Source organism: Triticum aestivum, chromosome 5B, assembly GCF_018294505.1.
Source record: "Triticum aestivum cultivar Chinese Spring chromosome 5B, IWGSC CS RefSeq v2.1, whole genome shotgun sequence".
In the NCBI taxonomy this organism is placed as follows: domain Eukaryota; kingdom Viridiplantae; phylum Streptophyta; class Magnoliopsida; order Poales; family Poaceae; genus Triticum; species Triticum aestivum.
Window position 1 is genome coordinate 6,626,932 of NC_057807.1, and position 17,760 is coordinate 6,644,691.

The 17,760-nt window shown below is 40.4% G+C and overlaps 1 protein-coding gene and 1 pseudogene across 3 annotated transcripts; one reads left to right on the forward strand and one right to left on the reverse strand.

Annotated features, from left to right (window-relative positions):
* The first annotated feature begins 546 nt into the window (after positions 1–546).
* LOC123110061 (cycloartenol synthase-like) lies at positions 547–17,328 on the forward strand (annotated as a pseudogene).
* On the reverse strand, positions 1,522–5,292 carry LOC123110062 (uncharacterized). Of its 3 annotated transcripts, none has more exons than XM_044530468.1 (4): positions 4,938–5,292; positions 2,884–2,981; positions 2,406–2,518; positions 1,522–1,772 (listed from the first exon to the last, which is right to left on the reverse strand). In XM_044530468.1, the coding sequence occupies exons 1-3, from the start codon at positions 5,252–5,254 to the stop codon at positions 2,415–2,417; spliced, it is 519 nt and encodes a 172-aa protein (XP_044386403.1). In that variant the 5' UTR covers positions 5,255–5,292; the 3' UTR covers positions 1,522–1,772; positions 2,406–2,414. The 3 variants fall into 3 exon arrangements, with proteins under 3 accessions (XP_044386403.1, XP_044386404.1, XP_044386402.1); XM_044530469.1 differs by lacking the exon at positions 1,522–1,772 and adding an exon at positions 2,094–2,145; XM_044530467.1 differs by lacking the exon at positions 1,522–1,772 and having other exon boundaries at positions 2,170–2,518.
* Positions 17,329–17,760: the final 432 nt, after the last annotated feature.

The window sequence follows — 17,760 nt, forward strand, 5'->3', positions numbered from 1 at the left end:
ATCGGAGCCGGAACAGAGACGGCATCGAGCGGGAGGTTGAGCAGAGCCGCAAGAGAAGCCGGGAGGAAGCCCGCAGCAGTGGAACCGGTGGTGGCGGCGCTCGACATGGCGGCGGCGCGATCGGTGGCGCGGCGGCGGCGGTGAAGGCGGCGGCGGCTGCGGCGGCGGTGCGGGTATTAGGGTTTAAAAGCGGAAGCGATCGTAACCTAGCGTGATACCATGTAAGACAATAAGTTTTGGGGAACTAGCACATCCCGCTAGGGTGGCTTATCTCATTATATATAATGGTTGTGTTACAATATGTACCATATACGTACATAGGTACAGAAGCTATACATAGTCTAACACTACCTTGATAGTACTCAATCTAGCAGGCTTCTTGCTAAGGCGATTCTCCTATCTATATATACTCTGCAAGGGATTGCCAGCTACCAAACTAATTTATCTCTGAGAGGGAGAGAGAGAGAGGGAGAGAGAGAGAGAGGGGGAGAAAGAGAGAGAGAGAGAGAGAGAGAGAGAGAGAGAGAGAGAGAGAGAGAGAGAGAGATGTGGAGGCTAAAGATCGGGGAGGGTGATGGCAACCCACTGCTGCGTACCACCAGCGGCCACGTCGGCCGGGAGGTATGGAAGTTTGATCCTGCCGCGGACGACCCCGAGGAGGTCGCCGCTGTGGAAGCCGCCCGCCGGGACTTCACCAGCCGCCGGTACCAGATGAAGAACAGCTCCGACCTTCTCATGCGCATGCAGGTCTCCTTAGTTGCACTCTTTCTTTCTTTCACATACGCTGCTACCATGTGTATGCAATTAGGAGGGCTTGACGAAAATCAGGACCGTGTTAAACTTCACCTATATATGATTGGGAACGTGTTCCACTTCAAAAGAAATCGGTCAAACTTCACCATGCATTACTTTTTACTTTTTACTGCAGTTGGGACTAAGATCATCTATATATGGTTGTGTGCAATCCAAGGGGTTTCAACCTCCTTTCCTAAAGAAAACTAGCGAGTAGTGCGCGGCGGCACGCCGCCGCTCCAGTGATTCGCTGGGGTTTGTTTCTATGTAGTACTTATATGAGAATCGTTGTACATTTTGCATGTTTGTGTTTTTGCAATGAGTGAGAGAGCAGTTGTGCAATAGTAGTTTCTAGATAGAGTTTTTACATTACAATAGCATGAATTGTCTCGCTGATGTACGATGTCATGAGGTCTTTCTGATGTAGTGATACAGAGTTGAGCCCAGTTCCTCCCTTCAGTTTTCCAAGGCCTACACACATCAGTTTAGTGAAGGCTGAACATTTCATCAGAAAATAAAAAGAAATCAATCTGTCACTCAAATATGAAGCTTAACTTTACACAATCTGACACTCAGTTAACCGAAGTACTCATTATACATAGCGAGCTACAGACCACCAAAACTAATCCTATCCTTGTCTGACATAGTTCACAATCTAGAAAGGGATGGCATAATCTACACTGTCCATTTTGCAAGAACAACATTGCACCCCTGCAATCTAGATCTGCATGGATGGCAAGCGAGTTAATCTGTGAAATATAATTGTGCATCATTAAAAAATATGGAGCCTTAATCATTACTAAGTACCAACGCCTGAAGTGAATTCAACAAGTATTCGTGAGGAAGCAAGTCTGACACTCCCGAAGCAGGTATTCTCTCGCGGCCAAACAACTCCTGAAGCCTGGAATCACATAGCATTGACATGCCAAACAACTCCTGAAGCCTATAGTCACATAGCATTGACACACCCGTAGGATCCTCTACACAATCAAAGAGAGCATAAGCAGATTTCATGCATTCTAACGGGGTTAAAAATTGCATCGTCAATGATGGCATTATTAGGTGGGAAAAGGACAAGGGTATGATTGGCACACATTCTATACCATAACACTACTTACGGAGGAGTACATGTTCCTTAATGCAAATAATGAATCTTGTATTCGAAAACTGCTATAATTAACTTTTGAGATGGATACAGTTCCAAACCACAAACCACATTGTAGGACAAAACAAAAACTACAACATATCATGATGCATTCAGAGTCGTCCTATAGGAAGAACACATCCAAACTGGTCTTTGAGAACCAAAAGTTCAGGTGGGATTTCTTTCTCCGGAGAAGCTCCGAACCAATCCTTAAAATGACCAGGTAAAACTGGTTTTAGTCCAAAAGTGCAGATTCGTATACAACCATTTTGTAGACTTACACAAAATATACAGCATGAAAATTGCAGCATTCCATCTTCAAATTATTACACTTCAGACATGGCAAGAATGGTGTCTAGTCCAACGGAGCAATCGAAATGATGACTGTGGCAGTAAATTAGATGCGTGCAAATTAATGATGTAAAGTTGCAACTAACTCGGGAGTGGACAGAAGTCAAGAGCAATCTACCATTTTGTCTCAAATCCTTGACTCATCATCATGTAATACAATTAGTCCTGTCAAACTGATATATTTCTTAGAGGACCAGCGGAGCCAGAAATCATAGAACTTGATGTGTACACCTGCATAGAACAGAAACAACATTAGGTATAATTTTGTTCCGATGAACCTGAATACAAAAAACAAAAATTCAGAAGCACACTCTACTGTTAAGATTTCTATCTTATAATCCACCGCCATAAGAATTTGTGAGGAGCTATACCATGAGCCAAATAAAAGGAAGCGTGAAGAATTAATGTTAAGTTTTTGACAACACAATGAAGTGGTCATTTTTAGGATACTTTTAGAAAGAAAGTAGCAATTCCAGAGCAAGCACAGAGAAGCAATACTAACTAAAGGATGCAACTACATAATAAATCAAGCAAGATTTGATTCACGTGATCTATTTTATATATTTGTCCTAAGGGTCAGGGTCCAACTCATTTACCTTCTCCATTGGAAAAATCATTGCTGAAAAACAAGTTTCTAATGCTCCACATGAAAATGGCACCATACACTTCACCTTCAAAACCTTGAACTCTTACTCTTCAGCCAGACAGCAAGAGATTGAAACAATGTCAAAATCCAAGGAGAGAAAACCACAAGACTAAAACATCCATAGAAAAGTATATACAACATAAAATGCACATATATATATCCGTGTTCTTCCTTCCACACTTGCATGTAGGATGAGCTCAGACTATAACAAGGCTAAAACATTCAATATCTCTTCCAATTCAGTTTTTTGAGGATGGTATAGCTGCTTACATATTCTTATTGCGGTGGTCAGAGGTTGAGCTGGCCAGGAGTTCGATCAAGAGTTAGTTGCTGGGGAAACATGTACGATGGGCGGCAGTGTTTCCGTGGATGGCTATCATGACCTGAAGCAGAGCGAGCTCAACATGAAGAACAGCAGCGGCTTGCGCTATTCCCAGTGATGGCATGACTCGACGTGGAGGGATGCTGGCTGTGGCAACACAACCACGAAAAGGAGCGCATCCGCAGTTAATGGCTTCACGCCATAGGGCTGCCTCCAGGAATTCTGGGCCCCAAACCGAAATGCAAAAAATAGCCTTACAAAGTGAAATTTTCATATAACTAAACCCCTCCAGTTATTTATAAATATATCAAGTATTAATAATGTGTACTAAATCAAAAAACCAAGCTCTTATTCTACTGAAAAGCTTTATCATGATTATCTTCTAATTCTTGAACATATCCAGTACACAGCAAGGCGAGCTAAGTACAGGATCAATTGATGAATAATAAACTGATCAATGATTCCAGAAAAGATGAACATTACTTATTTAGCTATAATGGCACACACTCTACCATTGGATTGAAAAGAAATTACAGAGAGATGGAAGACAGAAACAGGTCCAGTTGCTACAAGGTGATGACTACACATTGGCCAAAGAACTACAACTCGGTAGTAAGGGAAGGTAATAATTGAATATCAGAAGTAATCTTCTCTATGAATTTACAGAGCCTAGCAGCTTGCTGTTCGAAACCAAATAATGCAGATAGAGCGGGGTATGCTCCTATAGCTAGGGACTAACAGGGTGTGTACATATACTTGTCAAGGGGCATGCATCACATGATTAATAACTAATAGCTTGTTAATTTGGAGGCAATTATGTCAATGCCAGACAGCAAGACAGATCGGATGATGTGATACAGAAAGACAACGCAATCTACATTTACGTCATGGAAAACAAACAAATAATTTATTCAGTGACAATCATCAGCTACGACTAATCTTAAGAGTTACAATGAAGGCACTTCTAAAACTATGCACACAGATCAGACAAGTGACAATCATCAGCTATGCATGGCTAATCTTAAGAATTGCAAAAAAGGCACTTCGGAAACTATGCACACAAATCAAAAAAAAATCTTTCCCTTGTTGTCATCTTGCTACCACAGTTTTTTCAGTTCAGTGGAAGAATTGAACCACTTTTTTAAATTGTAAAGTTATATAAATTTGGTAGCTGAAACAAAATCAACAATTAAGGAATATTGTTTCTGCATGTAAATCAAATGCTCTGATCACAGAACTATTTATCCCCATACAATCTCTATTGTACATGTACTCTCCATGAGCATGATTTCTCTTAAGAGTAAAAAATAAAAAGAAAGGAACAAATCAGTACATAAATTACTCTTAATGTATGCCGTCAATGAATAGTTGAACATCTTTTATGCCAAAAGCAACATGCAGCAGAAAAATTAGGCCATATGATGGCTATAGAACTCTTTGCAGCAACAACACTGTCATTTTCTTCTTCATCCAAACAGCATCACACAAATCAGATCATCGACAACATAGTAGTAATCCTCATCCCAGCCATATACTCTCAAATCTCTCACATATCAGCGGTGCGCAAGTAGGAGCACGCATCACAGAACAATCATCACCAGACACTGAGTGAGAGAGAGAGAGAGAGAGAGAGAGAGAGAGAGAGAGAGAGAGAGAGAGAGAGAGAGAGAGAGAGATCTGACCGATGAGGCGGCGGCGGCAAGGGAGATGTTCCGGAAGGATTGAGGAAGTCGGAGGAGGGATCCAGGGGCGGGAGCGGGCTTGCTCTTGGCGACGCCGTCAAGCATGGGCCGGTGGTCTTCATCCATGGGGACCGCACGTTGACGTGCGAGGCGCCGCTGGGGAGGAGGAGGGAGGAAGCTGCTTCCACACGGAGCTCTTGGGCAGGGACAGCGCCGGGAAGCGAGGCACCAGACAGGCGATGCGGGGCGCGGGAATCCATGGCTGATGTGGAGTAGAGACCGGCTTCATGGCTGGGCCGGACGGGCTTGGCGGCCATAGGAGGGAGGGGGGCGACTGGGGAGAGGCAGAGGTGGAGCGGATTGTTTTATAGAAGGCACAGAACGGTGAAGATCTGTACAGAGTTTTCTAGAGGAAACTTGATAGGCAACAACAGATAAAAAAATATGCACGTGCATGCCAGAACGATCCAGAAAATCAGGAGGTGTCTTATGCAGATCGTTCAGTCACAGTTACACGCGTCATTTTACCACGACCCTGTAAAAAAAGTCAAAAAACCCAGAAAAATGAAACCCTTACGGGTCTAGTCTTCTTAGTAAATGGACATGTTAGACGTACGTGTCGCCACAGAGGGCTCACCGGACTGCCCCATCCAACAGCATCAACAGAGATGGTCGCAATGAAATTGTACTAGTATATGTACAGTCCAAATAAATGTGTATATGTGCTTCCTACGAATATATAATAGCTAGAAGTACCATTGCTCATTCTGTTTAGCTGAAAACTTGACCGCAACTTTGACTAGCCATATTTTATGTCATGCAGTTGTCCAAGTCAAACGGCCTCAAGACGAACCTTCCTGATCCCATCAAGCTTGAGCAGCATGGCTATGCCACACAAGAGGCCGTCTTGATATCTTTAAAGAGGGCCATCAGCCGCTATTCCACGCTGCAGGCAGATGATGGCCACTGCTGGCACTTTATTTCTCTTGCCCAGCTTGGTAGTACTTTCGCTTTCTCATTTACCAAGAACAATCTTTTTCTTATCTATTATCATCTTCATACATAAATGCTCCTTCCGTAAAGAAATATAAGAGCAGAGGAGTAGATGTTATTTTCCTGTTTTCACTCCCATCAGCCATTTTTTCAGATTATAGCATTGTATGTGACTGGATCACTGACTACTGTGTTGACATCTGAACATCAAAAAGAGATTCGGCGATATCTCTACAATCACCAGGCACGTATGAATGCCTAATGAACAACTTTGACTAAAACTATAATTAAAGATGCCTTGTATTTTCTGATATTAATTATCAAGAGTGCAGAATGAAGATGGGGGCTGGGGACTGCACATCGAGGGGACAAGCACAATGTTCTGTTCTGACATGAACTATGTTGCTTTGAGATTGCTAGGGGAGGGGCTGGATTCACATGGACCCATGCTGCAAGCTCGGAGTTGGATCTTGGACCATGGAGGAGCAACTTTAACACCATCTTGGGGAAAATTCTTTCTTTCGGTACGTATAGAACATAATAGGATGTCCAAAGTACATATGTACATACACACTTATTTTTGCAGTTGGTCTTGAAACGGAATGGAGTACATATATTGGGCAGCCTCATATCCTTCATCCCAAAAGGGAATGGAGTACATATGTTGTTGGATTTTCAACCTAGAGGGATTCCTTGTCTTATATTTCCCTAACTTCTTGCTCAAGGTCCTGGGAGTATATGATTGGTCGGGGAACAATCCATTGCCACCAGAACTATGGATGGTACCCTATTTCTTGCCAATTCATCCAGGTTTGGGCCTCCAACTTCAGTTTCTTCATTTACTAGAAGAGTTGGGTGTGCTTTGCTGCGCCGTTCGTGTTGTTGAATTTTCATAATTTTTTTACTCTCTCTCTTTCAAAATATAATGTGAATTAGTTTTTTGAAAAGTCAAACCTTTTAAGTTTGATCAAATTTATAGAGAAATATATCAATATCCATAATATCAAATCGGTATTACAACATTCATCATTAAATGAATTTTCATATTTTATTTATTTAGTATTGTGGATACCGATATTTTTGGCTCTGAACTTGGCCAAAATAAAAGAAATTTTACTTTTCAAAAAATTAATACACCTTGTATTCTGGAACCGAGGGAATATTTGGTTTCACGAGTAGGGGAGATGATGGGTTGTGTTTTCTTTATTTAAAATATGGTGTTTCGGTGGGCATTTCGTGGTGAGATTTTGTGTTATTTGCTAATCCACCCATATTTATGTGGGGAGATTTTATGCGTTTGTGAGTGCATGTACTATACTGGTGCTACAGTATCACTTGTTGACGCTTCTTGTTTCTAGGTGGTGTGAGGGTGCATGGGATTGATATGTTTTAATAGGCCGGTTGCTGCCAATTGATTTAAATAATGGTTGACCTGGTCAAAATGTGAACCAACTCCAAAATTGTATATCTTAATGGAATGCGAGAGTTCAAAATTAACAAGCATGGTAAATTAAAAGAATTTAATGAGAGAGCTCCTTGAGAAATTGTTGACCCGATTAAAATCGAGTGACCCAATTCCAAACGGAAAACCTAATTAAATTGATCGTGAGGCATTAAAAATTAGGAAGCATAATGTATGTAATATGTAGCTGAATTCATTATTTAGACTCTCTTATCTAGCATCACACTTTCTTACTACTCCCTCTCATACTTTTTACATAATGTATAACATGCGGGTTTTTTTTTAAAATAGCTCCCTAGATTGGTTCTACCAGAATAATCTCATTATTTTACTTTCAAAATAAGTTTTTAATTTGACTTTTTCCTTGAAAAAGAAGATAGTCCCTGTCTCTGCATCATAATGGTGCATGCAGCCATTCTTAGTTTCATAATGAATTAGTGAACAGTATTTAAAGTTGTGCTAAAAAATGGATCATGGAAATGGAATCTCCATTCATTTCACCTCACACAACCGCGCTCAATCCACCATATTTACGTTGCCTGCAAATTAAGGGTACTCATGATGATAAGTGGTCCATACATCATTGCAAACTCCAAAAACTCGGATGTAAAGCTTTCAGAAAAATATCAGATAATTCTCACTAATAAACGAAATATTCAGGATAAGAGTATATCTCATTAGTGATGTCAGAGCAATAGATACACAACTGAATTTTGTCACAAAATTCTCTCCACTCCACATCCTTGTTTATTATTATGAATTATCTTATAAACAGTCAAATATACATGCATATGCACGAACTATATTTTATTTATTTATTTTGAAAACTAACCACTTAATTGTTTTTTTGGTGGAAGTACTGCAACCATCTTACATGTATTTCATAGAATTTTATAGGATATAGTTCAACAATTACTGATGTTAACTATGTACAAACAAGGGAATAGAAAATAATGCATGGAGTACCAAATACATATACTAGACTCATCCTTGTTATTTAATCAGGGCGCATGTGGTGTCATTCTCGTTTGGTATATTTGCCCATGTCATACCTATACGGGAAGAGGTTCGTTGGCACTACAACATCAATTGTACTAGACTTGAGGAAAGAGCTCTACAACGTACCATACGATGAGATTAACTGGGACAAGGCTTGCAATGGGTGTGCCAAGGTATCACTAATACTCACTTCAACTATTCTATCAATTCTTTGCTCCGCTTGTTATTTGAGGTAATTTTGTACAAACTCTAGGTATTCCAGTTTGTTGTGGAATCATTATGTTGGATATAGTCTGGAATACACTACATGAATAAAGCTTAAACTTAACGCTTGACAAAAGGGCAGCGTGTGAAACGCTAATGTAGGTGCACGAGGCTGAATTGGTGAACTTGAGAAACCTACCGTACCATCACGTACAATCCAGAAGGTTTGTTTTTAGTAAATGCAAAGATTGTGATTAAAGACCACTAAGACTGAACATCTACAACATAAAAAGACCCACAATCACTAGAAAGCATTACAACTAATTTCAAATTAACTAACAAACACTGTCCTTGATGCCATCCAAATATAAACTAATGACACTGCATGCCTACTAAAACCTCGGGCAGAGGAAGTGAGAAGCCATCTCTACAAAGAAGGTCATAATTGGGTCGCTCCTATTTCGAGAAGATAGAAAGTTGATAGTAGCCACCAATCGCCAACATCACATCACCTTCAAAGACGTCATCATCATGCCCGAGTGACCTCGATCTCACCAATTAGCATGTATGCGGTCATGGTCTAATCGACATGCAGGAGATGGCCCCAAGAGGCCAGAAAGGGCACATGCAAGACATCTTGTACATACTGTAGATGTGCTAGAAATGCCAACCTCTGATCATGCTTCGAATAAACACATCGTCGTACCCTTTCCCTCTTGCAGCACACGCCCGAATCTTAAGCCTATATAGGTTTAATGGTAATAAATTATTGAACTATTTGATCCACATGATTCTATAATTGTATTACCAACCAAAAGGCTAGAATATGACATGCATTCCTGGGAAAATTAGAGGTTTGCAAAACATTAGAATTTTAAGACTTTAGTGTCTTATTCTTGAATCATGATAAACACAAGACTCCTGATAACCACAGTAAAATCATAATCAAGAAACCCTAGCCTCATTCTTCGTGAATAGAAATTATACAACGAGGTCTAACTAGTTCATAGAATTCCTGTGATTTTCCAACAAAACAGAAATCAAAGTAAAATTTCTGTAGTTATACCTTTTCATGTGTTCCTTTCAATGAAGTGGAAAGGTTATTTCAACAAAATAATGTATTCTAGTTTCATGGTTTTCTCCATTTTTTGCTATTAGGAACCATAACATAAGGAACCAATCATAACCAAACCTTTTTATATCCAAACGTTGCTACACCATCAGTGATTCTTCCGCGAGAGATCCAACATATAGCTCCCCTCCGTAAGCAATATTCTCCATCGATGGTGTCCATCACATCGAAGGATGAAATTTAGTTTTGGTGTGGATTAATGGAACAGTATGAATATTATTAAACCTCATATAAAGGAATAGAAGTATGAAACCAAAGGCTTTCTATAATCATGACTATAGCTTTCAAATATCTTGTGAACTGAAATATTGATTTTGGTTGCATTCCAGGAAGATCTCTATTATTCCCATTCAGCATTGAAAGATATCGTATCGGCTACTCTCAAGAAAGTTGGTGAACCAATATTTATGCACTGGCCTGGTAGCAATTTGCGGGAGAAAGCTCTGGACAATGTCATGAAACATATAAAGTACGAGGATGAAACAACTCAATACATATGCATTGGTCCTCTAAATAAGGTAAAGGAGGGGTTACTTTGAGTAATTTTTGCATCATTGTTTTCCTTAAATAGGTCCAACATCCAAATGGCTCCTATAGTTGATTTAACTTTATTAAATCCATTCACTACTTATAAAGTAAATTTGTTTCTTTCATAATTTGTTTCAACTGACTACTAGGAATTTCTAAGCAGATGTTGAATATGATTTGTTGCTGGGTAGAAGATCCAAACTCAGAGGCATTCAAACTCCATATTGAAAGAATATACGATTTCTTATGGGTCGCCAAAGACGGCATGAAGCTGAAGGTGTTTACGAGCTCTTCTGCATTTCATTAAAAAATAACTCATATGGGCATCTATTAATAGCTTTAACTGAGCTGGAGGCAAAAATTGGAAGACAAGTTGATATACATAATTTGAATCAAAATAATATCTATGATGTCTCTTTTACTTCAAATATATCCATACATGCCACAACACGCCAATGCTCAACGAACCTTTATGATACTATGAATTGGCCCCACTCACTTGGCTGAGGGAGTGTATTTAGATTCCAACAATGTTCAAGACCTCTCTTCTTGAATTTTAGTGCATATTTCTCCTCTATAAAAGACATAGTTTCTGCTACGGGTTTGAAAAAACAATATGTTGGTCGTTTACTCACTTCACGTTTTCATATAGAATGTATTTTGAAGCGAAGATTAAGGTGTTACCAATTTTGAAAACACTAGATGATAGCCCCCTCATTATTGAGAGAATTATTTGAAACATATTCAATGAGATTTGGTTGTATGAAACATGAATATGAATATTTAGATTAATAATATATGAACTAAAATATAAATTCATATTATATCGTTTGTGGGTAATATATATTATATGTGTAGTTAAAAAATATTTATTGAATATAAGAAGCATAATATAATGGGAATTTGTTTCCCATGCAAGTTGTGGTGGGCCTTTGTTAAGGTGGTATGTGCGCATGTTGCGACAAAGAGGTAGTGGGAATAAACTACTTAAGTATACTATCTGATACCTCACAAATTGTTGTGGGAACATGGTCGTCTCTAGAAATTCGAGGCCCCAGGGGGAAAACAGGGGTCCAAAATTCTAAAAGAATCATATAACAAAAAAATAATATAATAAATGCATATTGTCACTGTATTATATAATTTTGCATCTGTTTTATTTTGCACAGTGTTTAGATATATTTCAAATACTAATACTTAAACACGGTAAAGGGGTACTAAAACAATAAACTAACCTCATGTTCTAGCGAAAAGAAGCATCCATCTAGTATTCCTTAAAATGAATTCTTCAATCATATTCAAAGATGAAACAGCCTAGTTTGTGAAAATAAATAAAATCACGGACAACCGATCTAGCCCTGTCAACAAATAAATAAATTAGCAAGACCTAGCCCCATGGATAAATAACTGTCCCGAGCCCCGACCTAATTTAGCCTTCGGGGGGTTCAAATTAATCAAGTACTACTGGTCAATTAGCAATATCTACTAGTGGATGACTGGAGGCAGAGGTCGTGGAATCGTAGGCGATCATCGATCGGGTGCAAGCAGATGGTGTCCTAGCGGCTGGGCGATTAGCCGCCGGTGGAGCTGCGGTGGCGAACCGATGGAACAGTGAATAAAGGATACCTACCTAGACAATTAGTGGAAGCATCATGTGGTATTGACAGAAGGTTAGCAGCGTCATGGGCTAATTTTCTAGTGGGTTGGTCCTTTTTCTTTGGTTCATTGATTCTGTCAGTGGATTAAGGCATTAAACCATCTTTTTTAGCGTTAAGCCACCTTTAAACGTGTATATGTTGTATAATATGCCATGAAGATTCTCGGCCCCAAACTTTTGGGGGCCCTGTGTGGTCACCCATCTTGGCCCCCTCCAACGACGGGGCTGTATGGCAATATATTGCAATACATATTTCAAGGACATTTGGTTGTATGGAACATGAATATGATTAGTAATATTAGAACTAGAATTGAAAATGCAAATTATTTAATGTGTTTGATTATCTTATAGTTCTAAATTATTTGTTAAATATAAATATCATAATAAAATAAAAATTACCATGCATTTTTGTATGTTGATGAGCCGTTTACTTGTGCATGGTCGCATGTTGAGGTGGGTTGCATGTTGAATGATGAGGTGGCATGCTTACATGTCTAGAGAAATAGGTTTGTGGGAGCTAGCTATTTACATATAGAAGATATAAGATATGATAGGGAGTAGATAACTCAAGACTCTCTTGTAGTTATTTTGGAAGACCATGTATTAAAGCTAGTATGAGTGGGGATGAACAAGTGCATATGTTTGGCAGGAAATAAACATGTTTGGAAAGAAATTCAAATGCATTTCAATCCAATTGCTAAAATAGTTGTTTTTACATTGAAATAACTAAGGATAATGTGTACTTCTTAATTTACTCATAATCTTATACCCTTCTTTCTAGTCTTACAATGGCAGCCAACTATGGGACACAGTTTTGACAGTTCAAGCTATATTTGCTACTGGCCTGACAAAAGAGTTCCCCCATGCAATAAAACTTGCCCATGACTATATAAAAAGTTCACAGGTAAATATACAAAATGCTACATGATAATGTATTTGTTGGACACTAATCAATAAGGGTTAACTGTTGAATAATATTTAGTAGTAATTATGTCTAAATGTTCATGTAGATTCATGTGAATTTTCCTGGAGATCAAATTGAGTGGTATCATCATATAACTAAAGGTGGATGGACACATTCAACTGCTGACCATGGGTGGCCAGTATCAGACTGTACTGCAGAAGCATTGAAGGTAGTCCTCCCACTTGATTTTTGTATTATCCAAAACCTTTGTGTAATACCATTCATGTATACCCTTGTGTAATATGATTCATATAGTCAATATGCATAATACCATTCGGGTAGTCCATGTCTTCCAACTTTGGTAATCAAAATTATTATAAGGCAAACATTTCAAATTTATCTTGGTTGGCATGCATGCATGTAAACTAGGTTAAATTAAGTGTGCAACACCCTACCCCTAAATTATACCCCCGTCTACGTATAAAGTGGCCAAAATATGCATGACACCCTGGGGACAGGGACAAGACAAATGCAGACCCAAGGAACATAGTCTGAGCCCGACACCAGAGCACCAAGGTCCAAAGCAATTGGGTTTGGCTCAAGTACAAACAAATTGACCATCACTGGCCGAAGAGAACTCATCCATATCGAATCACACCTCTGCCTCAGCATGGAAGCGTCATGTGCCGACATTACTATCTGGGAATCGTCATGCAAGGTCCACCTTTGACTTCTTGGTGATGCCTACCAAAGTGGTTAATGCCGCGATCACTTGCGGTAGAAGTGATATTTTGTACATGTCCAAGTATGCTTTCGTATTTTTCTAAGGGACCTCCACTTTGCTCACCTCTTGCAACTTACCAAAAACCTCCAGCAACCTATACTCTGTGTGCTTAGTCACCGGGATGTTGCACGCCTTATTCTTCTTTTTTCAGACGACCACTTTGTCGCCCCCATCCACCTCCATATGCGAAGGCGTCGGTGTCCCAAGAAGAGGGTGTGGGACCTCGCAAGTAACCCTGGAAAATCCTCCACAGATAATGGTTGCGCATCAACATGTATCACTTTAGATATAACACTGCTCATCTCAACCTATGACTCAACAACAATACCAGGCTTGCTGAAGGCCTCCATCATGCTCTCGCTCTCCATATTGAAACCAAGCGGCTCCTCTAAACTAAGAATCAGACATGCAAGGAAGTGCACATCGGAAGATGAGGAGCAGGCCTTGGAGAGGAGAAAGAACATAGCCTCCAAGCTCATTGCATCGACAAACTCCCCACTCCCGTCCGACGGGAAAACATGGGCCAACCACACATCATTCCCCAAGTGGAGCAGCCCATGGCACAGTTGAGGGTAGGCGAAAACCCTAGGAGAGGGCATCATTGGTTCATCAAGCATAGGATTCCTATGTCGCGGATTGATGCCCCAGCTCAACCAAGAGCACTGCAACAAGAAGATCCTGCTCGACAGGAGAGCGAGGAAGATGGAACATTCCGCTAGACAAGCTAAATTATCTCCATGGGACGGTGCCAAAAAGCCTCAATGTACGGATGCATCCTAGAAGCAAGGTCGACCGACATGCCACGACCAACCTCAGCTCTGAGCCAATGACTAGAGGAACGCACCGACGAGGAGGGCATTGGCGATAGGCCAGGGCATTTGCTCGCAAGATGGAAAGCCTTGTAGGATTGCCAATATTTGAGCGGCTCCTCGCAAGCCGCGGCAAAATGCTTGCTGTTGAGACAACGAAAGCACTATGCGTCCATCCACTTGAGATTGGTGGTATCTCATCCTGACTGGCCACCGGACATGACGTCTTCGCAACCAGGTTTCTCATAGTAGCATCGGCACATCTTCTAAGCCCCGCACATCAACCCAGTCTCCATGATCCGCGGCAGGCGACAAATTCCCACCCCCATATGCCCTAGGGTTGTCCCAAACCACCAATGGTTTGAGGTGAGGCCGCGGATGGGAGGATGAAGTAGTAGCATAAACTTCATCCAACAACCGCCTCTCTCGGACCACCACCGACTGGAGGCGAGACTGCTAGGCGGAGCGCATAGTAGCATCATCACCAACCCACAACAACCGCATCGACTAGTTGTCATAGCACGTGGTCGAGCAGATGGAGGTGGACGTAGCAAGGCCAACCATCACCACCGCAGCAGCTGATGAGGGGGAAAGGTGGCCCTGCGGGGCCTGCACGGCGCCGGCATAGAGCCCCTCTAGTGGGAAATCCAACGCAACCAAACTAGCAGTCAGGAGACTGGGGAACTGAGCAGGCCGTAGCAGCAAACTTAGCTTGAGATTCGCTGCATCGAGCGGAGCCGACGACCGCAAGATACATTTGGGCAATTCTATCCAAATTATCTATGAGTGTGTTTGGTAGCCAGTCCCGGCTTAGCATGGATGTTCTCCCCTTATACATGTTGAGTCCATGCATGCTGAGTGCATACACTACATTGTGTTTGGTAGCATGTATGTGCTAAGACATGCTCACTCAAATTTTTGTATGAGCTGAGCTAAGCCTAGACCAATTCGCTCGAAGTCCATTCGCTTGCAGCCCCGATTCCATGAGCTAAATCAATGGTGCATTGATATGAATAAGCTAAGACTGCATTTCTCTTAAGGTTATATTGATGTTGATTAAGCTTCCTCCTGAATTGGTTGGCGAGCCTATGGAAAGAAGCAAGCTTGATGATGCAGTCAATATTCTATTGTCTTGATGGTTAGTACCTCCCAGTTCTAACCCATTCTTTTGTTTATTCATTTTTTCGTAGCTAGTTTCAACTCATTACTCACATTTTCTAATTAATATTCTCATTTCTCGAATGGTATGAAACAATAATGTACGTTTTAAAATTCTTACTCGATACACCTTTTGCAGAACGATGATGGTAGTTTTGGTGCATATGAGCTAACAAGATCTTATGAATGGCTTGAGGTGAGTTTGAATAAGCTTCTAGGAGGAACATTTTTCATCTAGTATGTGGGGAGGAAGAAATTTTTTGTTGAATTTATCATATAAAGTTCATGTATAACAATTCTTGTTACATCAATTGATAATGCTATAAGTTTCCTCTATGCAATGATGATCATTTGTTTTTCATACTCTTTAGTTGCTCAATCCTTCTGAGAGCTTTGGGGATGTAATGATCGAGCATTCGTAAGGGACTCTGACCATTGGTTGCTTGCTTAGTTATTTCCGTTGCTAATTTTGTGTTAATTTTGATGCATTTTCAATCTTTGGTCGCACACAGGTATGTTGAGTGTACATCATCAGTAATTCAGGGTCTAGTGTTATTTAGAGAAATGTACCCCAAACATTGTCGCATGGAAGAGATAGAAAATTGTATCCAAAAGGCAGTTGACTACATTGAGAGCATCCAACGGAGCGATGGATCATGGTTTGAATTCTCGTTAAATTTGCTCCTGAAGTTTCTCTCTTTCTTTGTTCTTACATAATGGAAGATTCAACTCCCAGCCTCTATATCATTTGAACTTGTCCAGTTAATTTTGTACTGCAGGTATGGCTGCTGGGCTATTTGTTTCACCTATGGTACATGGTTTAGTGTGAGAGGATTGATTGCTGCTGGCAGAACGTACAAGAACAGCCAAGCAATCAGAAAAGCATGTGAATTTCTGCTATCCAAGGAGCTTCTCCCATTAGGGGGGGTGGGGAGAAAGTTACCTCTCCAGTCAAAACATGGTAAATTTTCTCCTACTTTCATGTATTAATTACTCCAATTAACCGTGATCGGTGAGTGCTTTAATAAACTTACAACATAGGTTTACACCAATCTTGAAGGCAACCGGCCTCACGCGGTCAACACCAGTTGGGCCATGTTGGCCCTAATTGATGCCGGACAGGTGATTTTGTTCCTTTGAAGCTTGCCTTTTAGTTAAATCCATTCAGTGCATGCATGTCCTATAGTATTCATTTGCTACACTACTTGTGAACTGCAACTTGTACACAACCGCGTACACATCTCCATTATTAGTGCAGATCACAGTATATCATTCTGTGTTGAATTGGTTTGTATGCTGACAGTAGTACATATTTTTTTCCGAATGAACAGGGTCAAAGAAATCCTGCACCTTTACATAGGGCGGCCACGGTTCTTATCAACTTCCAGTCGGAGGATGGAGAGTTCCCTCAGCAAGTAAGTCATTCTCTTTTATTTTATGAGCACCATGTGCTATGCTTGCAAGGGCAAGCAATAGTACGACAATGTATCTCCATAGAAAAAAATAGTGATTGAACGATATAAACTCCAATTAATTGATTGCAACTTACCGTTAATTAGTGATTACAAATATAATAACAAGATCTAAGTTAATTCCTAGTAGCTAGTGTGCTTTGGAATAACTTTGGCATGTTTCCTCACGTGACAGGACATTATTGGAGTTGCCAACCGCAACCTTATGCTCACTTACGCCCAATACAGGAACATCTTCCCTGTCTGGGCTCTTGGAGATTACTACCGTAGAATAGTGCTCACAACATAAAGGGAGAATCTGTCATGTATATTTAGCGGTTGAGAATTACACACACTACCGTAGAATGGTGCTCACAACATAAAGGGAGAATCTGTCATGTATATTTAGCAGTTGAGAATTACACACTGTTTGATGATAATTTGTGCACATAATTTTCCACGTCTCCATGGAGCATGGAGTGCCTATTCCCAAAAATACATGATACCATTATCAAGATATCTACAAACTTGTTATGTTTATTTTAGATGATTTGGTTATTACAGTATTCGCTGGTTCCTCTAGGTGGTATTACAATATTTGTTGGGTTCCTCCAAGCGATTCATTTTACCTCGCAGAAATTAAAGAACATCCAGGAGCGGAGTCAGTTACCCGCAGAGCATTGTAATCAGTTCACAACCAAACATAAAAATTCTAACAATAGGCTTGAGCACAGGTCACTTC